The following is a 16,378-nucleotide window of genomic DNA, read 5'->3' on the forward strand; positions in this document are numbered from 1 at the left end:
AGTTAGCCAGTACTGTGTAGCTTTGTATTTGTTGTTGCTTACTGCAAGTAGGCCTGGGGATTTGGTACTACACTCTGCCAATCCAGACCTAGCAGTAAGACTGGAGTCAGTCGTTTAACTTGCTGGGTTCTTTTGCTACTCTGTGAACTTAGCAAGTTTGCGGCTGTATTCTCAGATTTGCCTGCCTAAATCCTGTCTCACTGTGCAAGGTGTTCAGGTGTCAGTTTAGTGGCAGTAAGCTGAACCTGTGCACTGCAAGTGAGGATTAGGATTGTGGAGACTCTCCTTGTGTCTATCATTCCATCTCTGACCAAGGAGTTTACTGCCACACCCGTTGGTAACCCTTTAGGGTTTTGCTGTTGCCCTTAGCAACAGCATTTCGGGTTCTCTACGTATTAAAACACAACATCTTGCTTTTTCCATCTGAGCTTTACTAATACTAGGGAGACACCCAGTTTCTTAGCCTCTGGGCTTCTCTGTTCACTTTGTGTTTATTTTGTTACCCTATCACCTTCTGTGTACGTAATGTCATATTCCCCAGTCTGTCTGTGAGTTCATTTGTTTTGCATCCCTATCCGTTCAGACACCAGTACATTCCTGCAGGCACTGGTGTGCATAACAGTTCAAACACCAGTACATTCCTGCAGGCACTGGTGTGCATAACAGTTCAGACACGAGTACATTCCTGCAGGCACTGGTGTGCATAACATATTCAGCAGCCTAATACTCCTGTTGAAATTTTGTGGGAATATGGAGCATACCCCTCAAAATACGTTGCAACAGGTGGTCGATCAGGTGCAGGTCCTGACTCGACAATTTAATGATTTGTCCATTAAAATGCACACCTCCCAGGCCGCTGGCGGAGCTCCCGCAGCAGCAGCACCTTCAGGGGTTAAGGAGTTGAAAGTAAATCTCCCGGATTGTTTTTCTGGAGATCGCTCGCGGTTCTTTTGTTTCAAGGAGAGCTGCAAGCTATACTTCCGGCTTAGGCCTCAGTCTTCTGGGTCGGAGATTCAGCGGGTGGGCATAGTGATTTCCTTGCTACAAGGAGACCCACAGATCTGGGCATATGGGTTGCAGCCTGACTGTCCGTCGCTTAAAAGTGTTGATGCTTTTTTTACGGCCCTGGGCATGTTGTATGATGACCCTGACAAGACGGCCTCAGCCGAGGCTAAGATTTCGATTCTTAAGCAAGGTCGAAGGCCAGTTGAGGTTTACTGTACGGAGTTTCGGAGGTTGGCCCATGATACCCAGTGGAATGACCCAGCCCTGAGACACCAGTACCGAAGAGGTCTTTCTAACCAGTTAAAAGACCAACTGGTACAATATCCCTTGCCTGATAGCTTGGATCAGCTCATACAGTTATCCATCCGGGTGGATAGAAGGCTGAGAGAGCGTAGGCTTGAAAGGGAGACCGAGGTTTCCTTCTTTCCCAAGGGAACCTCAGACTCTAAGGAATTTTCCGAGGAGCCTATGCAGATTGGGGCTACCCGCCTCTCCTCGCGTGAGAAGACGCGGAGGAGACAGCAGGGGTTGTGTTTGTACTGTGGGAATAAAGGTCATGTGGTAGTATTATGCCCAGAAAAGCCGGAAAACTTCAGGGCCTAAGGGTGATGGGAAATATCCTGTCAGGCCAGAAGTCAGAATTTCCCAAGAAGACTTTTATCATTCCGGTGACCTTGAAGATCCTCGGTCAAACTGTCAAGACTGAGGCCTTTGTGTACAGTGGGGCCGACGGGGTTTTTATGGACCGCCAATTCGCCCTGAAACACTCTGTTCCCTTAGTACCCTTGGCATCGGAAATTGAGATTTGTGGGTTAAACGGGGAACCATTATCCCAAGGTAAAATTACCTCTTGCACTAGCCAGATTTCTTTGTTTATTGGAGCCACACACTCTGAAAAATTGTCCTTTTATGTGACTGTCTGTACTTTTGCCCCATTGGTGTTGGGGTTACCCTGGTTAAGGGCCCACAATCCTCAATTTGACTGGGTCTCTGGGGAGATTCTTAGTTGGGGTACTGATTGTTTCAGGAGTTGCTTGAGCCTTCCAGTCAGGCTCTCGCAGCTAAGTTTGCCAGGATTGCCAGGGTGTTATGCAGATTTTGCGGACGTGTTCTCCAAAAAAAGTTGCAGAGGTACTACCTCCCCATCGCCCCTATGACTGTGCCATTGATTTGTTGCCAAATGCTAATCTTCCCAAGAGCAGGTTGTACTCCCTGTCACGTCCTGAGACTCAGGCTATGGCAGAGTACATTCAGGAGAACTTGGCTAAGGGATTTATCACACCTTCACAGTCTCCAGTTGGGTCGGGGTTCTTCTTCGTGGGTAAAAAGGACGGTTCGTTGCAACCTTGCATCGACTTCAGGGAATTGAACCGTATCACGATTAAAAACTCATACCCACTTCCTCTCATTTCGGTCTTGTTTGACCAGCTTCGTACTGCCACCATTTTTTCTAAGATTGACCTACGCGGTACGTACAATCTAATCCGAATAAGAGAGTGGGATGAATGGAAGACTGCCTTTAATACCCACTCAGGGCATTATGAATATTTGGTGATGCCTTTTGGGCTCTGTAATGTCCCGGCAGTCTTCCAGGATTTCATGAATGATGTACTCAGGGAATATTTGGATAGATTCTTAGTTGTATACTTAGATGACATCCTAATCTTCTCCCAATCCCTGGAGGAACATCGGAAGCATGTACGCTTAGTCCTCCATAAACTCAGAGACCACCGGCTTGGGGCGAATCTGGAGAAGTGCGAATTTGAAGTTCAGCAAATCGCATTTCTAGGATATATTATCTCCCCAGAAGGTTTCCAAATGGAGGGTTCCAAGGTACAGGCAGTCCTGGATTGGGTGCAGCCCACTAGTTTGAAGGCGCTTTAGCGTTTCCTGGGCTTTGCAAATTTTTATAGACGATTTATCGCTGGATTTTCTTCTATAGTGGCGCCCTTGGTGGCACTCACTAAGAAAGGGGTGGATGTTGCTCACTGGTCTTGTGAGGCTAAAGCGGCTTTTGCCCGTCTCAAAGGGGCATTTGTATCGGCCAAGGTGCTGCGACACCCAGATCCAGAGCGTCCTTTTGTGGTGGAGGTGGATGCCTCTGAGATGGGTATTGGGGCAGTGCTCTCTCAGATGGGAGTGTCTGATAATCGCCTTCATCCCTGTGCTTACTTTTCCCGTAAATTTTCGCCTGCCGAGATGAATTATGACGTGGGTAACCGGGAATTGTTGGCTATTAAGGATGCACTCGAGGAGTGGAGACACTGGCTTGAGGGGGCTAAGTTTGTGGTCTCAATTCTCACCGACCATAAGAATCTGGCATATTTAGAGTCAGCGAAGCGTCTCAATGCCAGGCAGGCACGATGGGCTTTGTTTTTTGCTTGCTTTAATTTTTTGATAACATATCGCCCTGGGTTAAAAAACATCAAGGCTGATGCGCTCTCGCAGAGTTTTGCTCCAATCCAGGAGACCACCGAGGAGCCGTTGCCCATTGTGTCCCCATCATGTATTAAAGTGGGCATTACCCAGGACCTCTTATCATTAGTCCTTAGAGCATAGGAGCAGGCTCCTTCAGACCTTCCGGTAGGTCTTTTGTTTGTGCCTCCTAGGTTAAGACAGCGAGTGTTCCTGGAATTCCATGCCAAGAAGTCAGCAGGTCACCCGGGTATTGCCAGAACTCGGGAGTTGCTATCTAGGGCGGTGTGGTGGCCCTCGGTGGCTAAGGATGTGGATCAGTGGGTTCGGGCATGTGACATCTGTGCCCGAAATAAGACTCCTATAGGGGTTCCTGTTGGCCCATTACATCCACTCTCTATCCCATCTAAGCCATGGACCCACATTTCAATGGATTTTGTGGTGGACTTGCCCAAATCCTCGGGGATGACAGCCATCTGGGTTGTCGTTGACAGGTTTTCGAAGATGGCGCACTTCGTTCCACTGGTTGGGCTGCCATCGGCCAGACGCCTGTCTGAATTATTTATGCTGCATGTTGTGCGTCTCCACGGGTTGCCACTTGATGTGGTCTCTGACCGCGGATCCCAGTTTGTGGCCAAATTCTGGAGGGCATTTTGTTCCGAACTCCAGATTTCTGTCAGCTTGTCGTCAGGCTACCATCCGCAGTCTAATGGGCAGACTGAAAGGGTGAACCAGTCCTTGGAGCAGTTCCTCAGGTGTTATGTCTCCAAGTGTCAGACTGACTGGGTTGCTCATCTGTCCATGGCGGAGTTTGCCTATAACAACGCGGCTCACTCTGCTACAGGTATCTCTCCCTTCCTTTGTGTGTATGGGCATCATCCTAAGGCCAATTCTTTTGACCCCCTGGACTCCACGCCTGGTGGTTCCTCTGTGGTTTCGGTCCTTAGAGGTATTTGGAGGAAAGTGAAGAATGCCCTTGTGTCTGTGTCATTAGTGACCAAAAGGGTTTTTGATAAGCGGAAAAGACCCTGCAGCTTCAAATTAGGAGACTTCGTCTGGTTGTCTACCAAGAATTTGAATTTGAGACAGCCATCTCATAAGTTAGGACCCCAGTTCATCGGCCCTTATAAGATCACCAGGGTTATCAATCCGGTGGCATTTCAGTTAGATCTGCCCCGTTCTTTGGGTATCAATAAAACATTTCATTGTTCCCTTTTAAAACGGGCGATTAGTGATCCTTCTTCCAGTGGAAGACCTTCCCCTCTTCTGATATGTGGCCAGAGGGAGTTTGTTGTTGAAAGGATTCTTGACTCCTAGATGGTTCGGCGTCGGCTGTCATTTTTGGTGCACTGGAGGGGGTATGGCCCGGAGGAGCGGTCGTGGGTGCGCAGTTGTGATCTTCATGCCCCCAGACTGATACGCTCTTTCTTCTCGCAGTTCCCCGATAAACCCGGTGGTAGGGGTTCTTTGACCCCTCGTCAGAGGGGGGTACTGTTAGGGTCTCCTGCCCTGTGCTGCCACGTCGTCAAGGCAACCGGGAGACAAGTGCTAGCAGAGTAACCTGAGCGCAGCTGATACTCCGGTTCGGGTCTTTTGCTGTGCAGTGGTTACAGGCTCTGTGCACGGCAGGGGATCCGGTGCTGGTTTTTGTGCTCATAGTCTGTGAGGTCTGAGTGGGGCGTGGACAGCACCTGCTATATAAGGCCTCTTCTCAGGTTAAGCAGATGCTGCTGAATCTTTGTTGGTTAGTCAGTTCCTGAAAGTTAGCCAGTACTGTGTAGCTTTGTATTTGTTGTTGCTTACTGCAAGTAGGCCTGGGGATTTGGTACTACACTCTACCAATCCAGACCTAGCAGTAAGACTGGAGTCAGTCGTTTAACTTGCTGGGGTTCTTTTGCTACTCTGTGAACTTAGCAAGTTTGCGGCTGTATTCTCAGATTTGCCTGCCTAAATCCTGTCTCACTGTGCAAGGTGTTCAGGTGTCAGTTTAGTGGCAGTAAGCTGAACCTGTGCACTGCAAGTGAGGATTAGGATTGTGGGGACTCTCCTTGTGTCTATCATTCCATCTCTGACCAAGGAGTTTACTGCCACACCCGTTGGTAACCCTTTAGGGTTTTGCTGTTGCCCTTAGCAACAGCATTTCGGGTTCTCTACGTATTAAAACACAACATCTTGCTTTTTCCATCTGAGCATTACTAATACTAGGGAGACACCCAGTTTCTTAGCCTCTGGGCTTCTCTGTTCACTTTGTGTTTATTTTGTTACCCTATCACCTTCTGTGTACGTAATGTCATATTCCCCAGTCTGTCTGTGAGTTCATTTGTTTTGCATCCCTATCCGTTCAGACACCAGTACATTCCTGCAGGCACTGGTGTGCATAACAGTTCAAACACCAGTACATTCCTGCAGGCACTGGTGTGCATAACAGTTCAGACACCAGTACATTCCTGCAGGCACTGGTGTGCATAACAGGTCTCTATTCGTGATAAAGTCATTGATTTAGAAGACTGGTCTCGGAGAAATAATATCACAATAATGAGCATTCCGTATTCGGTTACAAATGCTGAGCTTTAGGATTATGCCACGGTCCTCTTTTCAGAAACTTCCACCGAAGGCTTCTGACGAGGACCTTCTTATTAATAGGATCCATAGACTCCCACAGTCCAAACAGGCCCCTATCCAAGCACTAAGGGAAACTCTGCTCAGGGTCCACTTTTCTGCTGCGGGGTACACTGGGCTCCACAAGGATTGGACAATGGGGTGTAGAGTAGGATCTTGATTCGAAGCACCAACAGGCTCAACGCTTTGACTGTTCCCAAGATGCACAGCGCCGCCTCCTCTATAACCCCGCCCCTCTGCACAGGAGCTCAGTTTGTAAGTTGGTGCTGCAGATAGCAGGCACTGAACAGAGGGGCTGCTCTGAGCAACCCTGAGAAGAGATTTTTGTGAAGAAAAGTGAAGACTTCAAGGGCTGCAGCAGTGTCTGGATGTCAGGAGACATTCTCTGCTGCAGCTCCATCACTCCCCAGCGGCGCTGTACACTCCCGTGTCCTGGTTACCGGGTTCCTACAGCAGGAGGCTACGGTTTTCTTCTGGTCAGTCACACACGGCTGGGGCTCTCCGGGATCGCGCTTCGGGAGGTGGTAAGTGGGTCCCGTTCTTTATCCCGATCCAGTGCGCTACGTGGGAGGCGGACCGCGCGCGCTGGCGGTGGACACTGTGGCAGTACAGGCGATCCCACTAGATCACCAGGGCATGGGTGCAGGGCAGGTTTTCCCTTAAAACCTTTTTAGTAGCCCGCAGTACCCGGTGGTTTTGCTAGCAGAGGGGATAAGGCTTGGACCTGAAGCCCCTACCCCAGGGCGCCATTTGCAGTAAATGTTCCCGCCCTGGAGCTGCATATCTCTCTCTCCCTCACTCCCTGTCAGTGTTTGGGCGCCATTTCTCTCAGCTACACTGTTCCTGGGACTGCTTGGGCAAATGCTCTTGTGTAAAGCCGCCTGATAGTCAGCGCTGTGACTTTACAAGACACTTAAGTATTCTACATGTCATTTAGACAGTGATAGTTAAGAAAAAGTGCATTTAGTCAGGGTTATTTAGTACAAGTATCCTGTGATATACATCCAGTATAGTACTGTGCAGTGTTATATCTCCTGATTACATAGCTATATATATCAGCTAGTCCAGTGCAGTATTGTCAGTAATAACCTCTGCATTGTACAAACTGTGACTATATGTGTGTGCACGGTCCTGCCGGGTGACGTCCATTTTGTGTCTCTCACTCAGCTTGCTGTCCCTATATCCTATAACCTGTGGGGGCTGGGTGCGTCAGGTTATCATAGTGTAATATAGGATATTCACAATATATACTTTAGTTGTATTTTTCTCTGTGATTCTAGTCACCGTATCTCTCCTGAATCCCTGTCGGTGCTGACTACACTGCGCAGGGGCTTGGGTTAGGTATTGTGCTGCTGATATATTGTACTGTGTTACCTTATACTGCACGTTATATAACATGTCTGCTGATGAGGGTAACGGTTCTGTGGCGGAACACGCTGCCAGTGGTGCTGATGCCGCAGATACCTTTGAGGAAAACATAGCAGCCGAGGGCTCTGGTTCTGGGGGTTCCTTGCCCCCCAGTGGTACTGTGGCAACGGGGGTACACAATGACCCGCCGTGGGCTACATTCTCCACATTGCAGTCTATGCTAGTTACTAAATTAATGCCCCCTATGGGTCCTCCTATGCCGGTAAAACCATATATGATCCCTGCAGCTAATTCTCCGTGGGCAGATACCTTGTCCACGCAGTTACAATAATTGAACCAGTCACTGACTACTAAGTCTGTCCCTCGCCCGCCTAAGACTAAGGGGTCTTCTAAGCGGGCCATTACTTCCTCACAATCCACTGCTGTCCCTGACACCTCGTCTGATGAAGATGGCGTTTACACAGACCCCACTGAATCTGATAATACTGCTTGTTATACTGGCTCACAAGTGGATGTTCCTGATCTCTTGGAGGCCATTAGAGTAATTTTACAGATTACAGATGATCTCGAGCCATCTGTCCCTCCTAAGAAACCAGATAGATTCAAGCGTCGATCACCTGGTTGATATAAGTCAGGAATCCTGGGAGAACCCAGGAAAGAAGTTTGTACCTCACAAGAAGCTGCTTGCTCGCTATTCCCTCGCTCAAGAGCTGACTAAAAATTGGGAGGCCCCTCCTCCAGTGGACTCACATGTGACGCGGATGGTGGTCTCCTCAGCTCTACCGGTCACTACCGTCACGTCTCTTAAGGAGCCTACGGATAAACGTGTGGAGGGTTGTCTAAAAGCGATTAACATCCTCACGGGTGCTGCACAGCGGCCCACTATTGCAGCAACATGGACTGCAGAAGCTATTATTGCGTGGGCCCAGGAGCTGGAAGCTGAAATCTCTTCTGACCATGCTAGACAATGCTTGTCGTATATTAAAGAGGCGGCTTCTGATGTCGGCATTCTGGCAGCCAAGATTTCTACTACGTCTGTCCTGGCGTGCCGGATTTGTGGCTGAGATCCTGGTCTGTGGATCTGGATTCTAGAAAAACCCTGCAGGTACTCCCTTTCAAGGGAGATATCCTATTCGGAGAGGACTTACACAAGATAGTGGCTGAGTTGGCTACTGCCAAAAACTGCGTGTCTGCCTAGTACTGCTCTTTCTGCGCCGAAGGCTAAGAGTACTTCATATCATCCCTTCTGTCCTTCAGGTATAGCAAAAGGTCAGGCGTACCACAAGCAGGCCCGCACTTCCAAACCCGGTAAGCCAAAGCCCAAAAGAGCCTGGGCTGCCCGTCAGCCAGCTTCCAAGACTGATAAGCCTGCCGCATGACGGGGCAGGCCTCCCTCTGGGGGATCCCAGGGTGGGGGGCTGGCTTCTAGGGTATACCAGGGAGTGGTTGAGGACCACTTCAGATGCCTGGGTACGGGAAGTCGTTACTCATGGTTACGCCATAGCCTTCAAAAACCGCTCCCCTCATCGATTTTGCCTGACAGACGTCCCTTCGGACCAAGTAAAGGCAAAGACCCTACATTCGGTGGTAGAGACCCTCCTGGACTCAGGAGTCGTAGTACAGGTGCCTCTTGCTCAGAGAGGTCAGGGGTACTATTCTCCGCTATTCCTAGTTCCGAAACCGAATGGGTCCTCTCGGCCCATTCTCAACCTCAAGGCCCTGAACAAGTTTGTGAGAGTCTCCAAGTTCCGTATGGAAACACTTCGCTCTATAGTTCTGGCCTTGGAGCCTGGGGATTATATGGTTTCCCTGGATATACAGGATGCTTACCTGTATGTTCCTATAGCAGTGTCACATCAACAATACCCGAGGTTTGCGGTTGGCAACCTCCACTACCAGTTTCGGGCATTACCCTTTGGTTCAACAACGGCTCCACGAGTCTTCACCAAGGTTATGGTGGCCATGACGGCGGTACTTCGTCGTCAAGGGGTCAGGATCCTACCGTATCTAGACGACCTGTTGATCCTGGCAAATTCCCCAGACATTCTCCTACGTCACCTAGATTTGACGATCCGGTTTCTACAAGCCCACGGGTGGCTCATCAACTGGAAGAAATCCTCCCTGATCCCTGCTCAGTGCATCTGGGAGCGCTATTGGACACTCACAACCAGCGGTTGTTCGTGTCTCAGGAGAAGGTCCTGAAACTTCAGGACAGGATTCGTTGCTTCCTCTCTCATCCGCAATTGTCGATTCATTCGGCAATGCAGGTGTTGGGCCTCATGGTGTCAGCATTCGACATGGTGGAGTCTGCTCAGTTCCATTCTCGCCCCCTCCAGAGGCTGATTCTGGCCAAGTGGGATGGCCTGCCTCACTGGATCAGATCTCACATGATCTCCTTGACTCCGGATGTCTGTCTGTCGCAGCAGAAAACGAGATTTATGGTAAGAACTTACCTTTGTTAAATCTCTCTGCGAGGTACACTGGGCTCCACAAGGCGCCCACCCTGACGCACTTAGCTTCTTTAGCTTGGTATGGCATTAGCCGCTGATACTTCTCCTGTCGTGAGAGTGTGGTGTATGTGGCTACTAAATGTTGTCGTCTCTTATCCTGCTACTGCATTGGGCTGGTTAACTGAAAACTAAGCTCCTGTGTGGAGGGGCGGGGTTATAGAGGAGGCGGCGCTGTGCATCTTGGGAACAGTCAAGCTTTGAGCCTGTTGGTGCTTCGGATCAAGATCCTACTCTACACCCCATTGTCCAATCCTTGTGGATCCCAGTGTACCTCGCAGAAAGAGATTTAACAAAGGTAAGTTCTTACCATAAATCTCGTTTTTTCATATTAAAGAATGCATTCACCAGGCTGCTTTGCCTTCCTCATCCACAGCTGAGTGCCTGATAATCTGCAGATATTTCCTGATATTTCTCGGGAGACGCTGGCCAAAAGGCATCTATTCCACCCAAGGAAATGTACAATACAAATGGGTATTTCCTACTAAGGTTATTGTAATGCGAAACGGCGCCTTCGCAGTGATACCTTCAACCGAGGATGGCCCTGCTATTCTGAAAACATAGGATATTAATACCTACCGGTAAATCCTTTTCTCGTAGTCTGTAGGGGATACTGGGATGGTCTTAGTACCATGGGGTATAGATGGGGTTCATTGGAGACTGGCACTTTAAAACTTCTTCAGAGAGTATGCTGGCTCCCCCCCTCTATGCCCCTCCTGTAGACTCTTTCTAGGAAAACGGTGCCCAAGGAGACGGACATACTTTGAAAGGAGGAAAAGAGACAAGAAAGTGGTGAGAGAACGAACCAGCACACAACATAACAAGAGGATAGCAACACTAACCACAACTTGAAAATAGGGACAGCAAAAGCAGACCAAAAATACAACACACAAGAATAACTCTTGCTGGAAAATATCAAAGCACAGAGGCGGGCGCCCAGTATCCCCTATGGACTATGAAAAAAAGGGTTTACCGGTAGGTATTAAAATCCTATTTTCTCTAATGTCCAAGGGGATACTGGGTTGGTCTTAGTACCATGGGGAAGTTCCAAAACTCCAAAACGGGTGGGAGAGTGCCGAGACCCAATCAAAACTGATTGACCAAACTGAAGGTCCTCAGTTGCCAAGGTGTTGAACCTTTAAAACTTAACAGAGCATTCGAACCCAACCAAGTAGCTGCCCAGTATAACTGCAAAGCCGAGACACCCTGGGCAGCCACCTAGGAAGAACACACTAACCATGTGGAGTGGGCCTGAACAGACCTAGGCAGCGGCTAAGCCGCCAAAGAGTGAGCCTGTTGGATCGTAAGCCTGATCCAACACGCAATAGACTGCTTCGAAGGAGGACAACCAATCTTTGAAGCATCATAGAGAACAAAAAGCAAGTCTGATTTTCTGAGACGAGCTGGCCTCTTGACATAAATCTCCAAAGCCCGAACCACGTCCAAGGACATTGGTGTAACAGACGTCCCAGTGACAACCAGAACCACCATCGGCCAATTGATATGAAATGCTGACAGCACCTTAGGCAAGAATGTCTAGCGAGTTTTGAGCACAGCTCTATCCTCATGAAACACCAGAGAAGGACTCTTACAGCATAAGGCCCCTAATTCCAAAACACGCCTCACCGAGGCCAATGCCAATAACATGATATCAAAAGAAACCAAGAAAATAAAAATAGCAGCGCTAATGGAAATATTAGATAGTAATTCTAATACGAAGGATTGAGTGAAAAACGTTCGTTAATTTAATAAAACATAGATTTAGGCCTCAATAAAAATTGGATACACGATCCAAACATAACAATTTAAAACAATGAGAAATGATAAAATTAACATGTATGGGTCAATTGAATTGTAGCTGCCCGTCGCATTAATATCCGTTCCTATTAATAAAACTGGAATATATAGCAGATAAAAATAGACTGACTATGCAGTCACACCAGTACACATTACCCGAAGACCGCTAGAGGTGTAGTCCCTTAAGAGTGTCTCTGATATTTTTACTCAACCAGCCAGGTTTGGGGTCCTCATTTAGTGCGGTGTCTTCCTCATAGTAAATAGTGTTCCTGGTTGTTGGATATTTGTCCCGTTTTTTCTGCAGATGGCAAAGTCCAGTTTGGTCCAGATATGTTACGGCAGCAGCAAATGTCACGATTGACTACCCAGGTAGCCTCCTCCTGACGCGTTTCGCTGCGAGCAATGCAGCTTTTTCAAAGGTCCTTGGATCGTGTATCCAATTTTTATTGAGGCCTAAATTTATGTTTTATTAAATTAACGAACGTTTTTCACTCAATCCTTCGTATTAGAATTACTATCTAATATTTCCATTAGCGCTGCTATTTTTATTTTCTTGGTTTCTTTTGATATATGGTTGGGGTGTGACTACCTCCAAGTTGTTATAGCAGCAGCATTAGAGACACAGCACCTGAAAGCGCCCGATCTTCCATTTGCTTGGTAGATTTCTTTCCAATAACATGATAGCCTGCCATGTCAAATACTCCATGTCCACCTTGTGGAAAGGTTCAATCAAACCGATTGGAGAAAGGCCAGAACCAAATTGAGAACTCATGGCGCTGTGGGAGGCACAAAGGGTGGTCGAATATAAAGGACACCTGTCAAGAACATCTGGACCACTGGGAGAACAGCCAATTGTTCCCTGGAAGAAAAAGACAAGTCTGAGATTTTAACTTTTATGGAGCCTAAATGTAGGTCCACATCCACAACAGCCTGCAGGAAGTGCAAGAAATGTCCCTGATGAAAATCCACAGCAGAATACTGTTGACCCTCACACCAAAAGACACATTTCTTCCATTTGTGATGGTTATGTTTCATTGCGACCATCTGGCCGGCTTGGAGCACAGTCGAGATAACCTTGCCCGGAATTATTTTCCTGGCAAAAATTCTCCCTATATACTTCCATTGCATCAAACGTAGCCGTGGTAAGTCTGGATAGACTAACGGCCCTTGTGTAAGACGATCATCCTGAATTGGCAGAGGCCAGGGGCCTACGAGTAATAAGGCTAGAATGTCTACTTACCAGGCCCTGCGGGGCCAGTCGGGGGCAATCAGAATTGCCTGAACCCTGTTCCTTTAAATCCTTTGAGAACTCTTGGAATTAGAGGAACTGGAGGGAACAAGTACACCAACCGGTAAATCCACGGTGTCGCCAGAGCATCCACTGCTACGTCCTGTGGATCCCTCGTCCCAGAACAGTAGCGCAGAAGCTTCTTGGTGAGCTGAGAAACCAACAAGTAGATTTGCAGGTAGCCCCACCAATGAAATATCTGCTGTAACACTTGCGGGTAGAGAACCCATTCCCCCAGGTGCAGATCGTGTCTACTAAGGAAGTCTGCTCCCCAATTGTCTACTCACGGAATTAATACGGCGGAAATTGCCTTGGGATTCCGCTCCACCCAGAGGAGTATCTGTGACACCTCCCTCATTGCAGCTCTGCTGTTTGGACCTCCTTGTTGGTTTATGTACACAACAGTTGGTGTGTTTTCTGACCATACCTGTATGGCCTGATACTGTAGGACATAAAGAGGTCAGCAGAAGGGCAATATAAATTACCCTGAGTTCCAAAACATTTATCGGAAAGGAAGCCTCTTGATCAGACCACCTTCATTGGAACCGAGCCCCTAGGGTCACTGCACCCCAACAATGGAGGCTTGCATCCATTGTCAACAGAATCCAATCCTGAATTCCGAAGTGTCGACCCTCCAGGAGGGAGATCAATAACCACCATAAGTGGGAAATCCTGGCGTTTGGTGAAAGGCATATCATCTGGCGCATGTACAGATGTGACCCAGACCATTTGTCCAGCAGATCCAGCTGGAATGGTCATGCATGGAATCTTCCGTACTGAATTGCGTCGTAGGAGGCCAGCATCTTTCCCAGTAAGCGTATGCAAAGATGTACCGAGATTTTGTTCAGCTTCAAAATGGAATGTACCATCGTCTGAATTATCTTTGCCTTGTCCATAGGAAAGAACACCTTCTGAGACACTGTGTCCAGTATCATTACCAGGAACTGAAGCCTCTGCAGATTGAGAATCCACCCATGATCCGTGAGTAGTCGTGTTGGAAGGCTGATCTTTTCCATCAACTGTGCTGTGAATATAGCCATTATGAGGAGATCGTCCAAGTATGGAACGATGTTCACTTCCTGCTTGCGGAGTTGTAGCAACATCTCTGCCATCACCCCTGATAATACCCTCAGTGCAGTTGAGAGACCAAAAGGCAAGGCCTGGACCGACCTGGTAGTGACTGTGCTGCAGTGCAAACCTGAGGTAAGCCTGAAGAGGTGGCCATATTGAGATGTGAAGATACGCATCCTTAATATCCAAAGAAACCAGGAATTCCCCTTCTTCCATGTCACGCTTGGCCTGAGTTGGGGATCTGATGACTGATAATTGACTGAGGGAGCAGCTATCGGCAAAGGAAGGAAACGAGGTGGCTGAATGTAGTTCTTAATCATGGATTGAACACTTAGGCCCGAAGATGTAGAGGGGTAGGCAATGAGGACAATGACTGAGAACGATACACTGAAGAAAGAGGAATTCAGTTTTAATGAATGTACGAATTGTATTTGGTGAGCTCAGGTCTACTGTATAGCAGGAAATATTTCATACCTGCATCATCTAACAAAATGCATATAAATTAGGCACTCCACAAAAAACAATACTAAATTATATTATATACATACGTATATACACATTTATATATAATCACTAATAAACTTCTGCTTGTTACTTTTAATAACATTATAGTGCTGTGTGTAATAACTCTCTACATGTGATAGTTGTCATGGATAGCCTTGTGTTAGAAACACCCAACTGAGAACAGGGCTGATGGCGGAGGAGGGTGTAGGATAAGAGATTGCTGTAGTGACAGCAATGAGAATATTTGACTTCTGTAATAAGTGTTTATTACTCACCTGTGCTGATATCTGTAGGGATCTCCTCCTCCTTACACTGCTGATTACCCCTCACATACGTGTCTTCTTCTCCCTCTGTATCTTCTTCCTTCATATCAGTCACATATGTCTCTTCTTCTCCCTCTATATCTTCTGCCTTTATGTCAGTCACATATGTCTCTTCTTCTCCCTCTATATCTTCTGTCTTTATATCAGTCACATACGTCTCCTCTTCTCCCTCTATATCTTCTGCCTTTATATCAGTCACATATGTCTCCTCTTCTCCGTCTATATCTTCTTCTTTTATAACAGTCACATACGTCTCTTCTTCTCCCTCTGTATCTTCTGTTTTAATATTAGACAGATGTTCTACCTAAAAAATAGGATTTTGGTTACCTACCGGTAAATCCTTTTCTCGTAGTCCATAGAGGATGCTGGGGTCCATATTAGTACCAAGGGGTATAGACGGGTCCACCAGGAGCCATTGGCACTTTACGAGTTTAAGAGTGTGGGCTGGCTCCTCCCTCTATGCCCCTCCTACCAGACTCAGTCTAGAAACTGTGCCCGAGGAGACAACATACTTAGAGAGTAGGCCATTACACAGATAGTGGCGAGATTTATACCAGCTCACACAAACAGGATAATCCGGACAACATGCCGGAACAACTTCAGCAACAGCTGAAATAATAAACAACGCAGAATTTACCTAGGAACCAGGTAACACTGAACCATAAAACCAATGCCCAGCATCTTCTACGGACTACGAGAAAAGGATTTACCGGTAGGATAACCAAAATCCTATTTTCTCTTACGTCCTAGAGGATGCTGGGGTCCATAATAGTAGCATGGGGATGTACCAAAGCTCCCAGTATGGGAGGGAGAGCGGAGGCTCCTGCAACACTGCTTGACCAAACTTGAGGTCATCAGAGGCCAAAGTATCGGACTTGTAAAACTTGGCAAAACGTGTTCGACCCAGACCAAGTAGCTGCTTGGCAGAGTTGTACCGCCGAGACACCCCGGGCAGCCGCCCAGGAAGATCCCACTTTACGAGTAGAGTGGGCCTTTACAGATCTCGGACACGGCAATCCTGCCGTGGAATAAGCATACTGGATAGTGAACCTGATCCAGCAGGAAATCGAATTTTTTTTGGATCATAGAGGACAAACAGAGAGTCACTTTTCCTATGACGAGCCGTCCTCTTCACGTAAATCTTCAAAGTCCTCCATACATCCAAGGCCTTTGAAGTAATTGAGTCAGTAGCCACTGGCACCACAATAGGTTGGTTGATGTGGAAAGCCGACACAACCTTTGGTGGAACTGTGCATGAGTCCTAAGTTCCGCCCTGTCTTCATGGAAGATCAGATAGGGGCTTTTACAAGATAAAGCCCCCAATTCCGACACGAGTTGTGCAGAAGCCAAGGCCAACAAGGTGACCGCCTTCCATGTGAGAAACTTAAGGTCAGCCTACTGTAGAGGCTCAAACCAAGCAGATTGCAGGCACTGCCACACCACATCAAGATCCCATGGAGCCGTAGGGGCCACTAAGGGAT

General features: G+C 47.7%; 2 protein-coding genes across 3 annotated transcripts in view; both read right to left on the reverse strand.

Moving 5' to 3' along the window:
• The window catches only part of LOC134983892 (oocyte zinc finger protein XlCOF22-like), a 630,483-nt gene that overhangs the window by 243,885 nt on the left and 370,220 nt on the right, over positions 1-16,378 (reverse strand). The gene's annotated exons all lie outside the window — the stretch shown is intronic.
• LOC134983899 (oocyte zinc finger protein XlCOF7.1-like) overlaps positions 1-16,378 on the reverse strand; it is a 32,178-nt gene that overhangs the window by 10,515 nt on the left and 5,285 nt on the right. For both annotated transcript variants that reach the window (XM_063949512.1, XM_063949511.1), the window contains exon 3: positions 14,850-15,197. In XM_063949512.1, coding sequence (XP_063805582.1) covers positions 14,850-15,197 — 348 coding nt within the window. The remainder of the gene's footprint in view (positions 1-14,849; positions 15,198-16,378) is intronic.

The sequence above is a fragment of the Pseudophryne corroboree genome (assembly GCF_028390025.1).
Source record: "Pseudophryne corroboree isolate aPseCor3 chromosome 3 unlocalized genomic scaffold, aPseCor3.hap2 SUPER_3_unloc_28, whole genome shotgun sequence".
Classification (NCBI taxonomy): Eukaryota; Metazoa; Chordata; class Amphibia; order Anura; family Myobatrachidae; genus Pseudophryne; species Pseudophryne corroboree.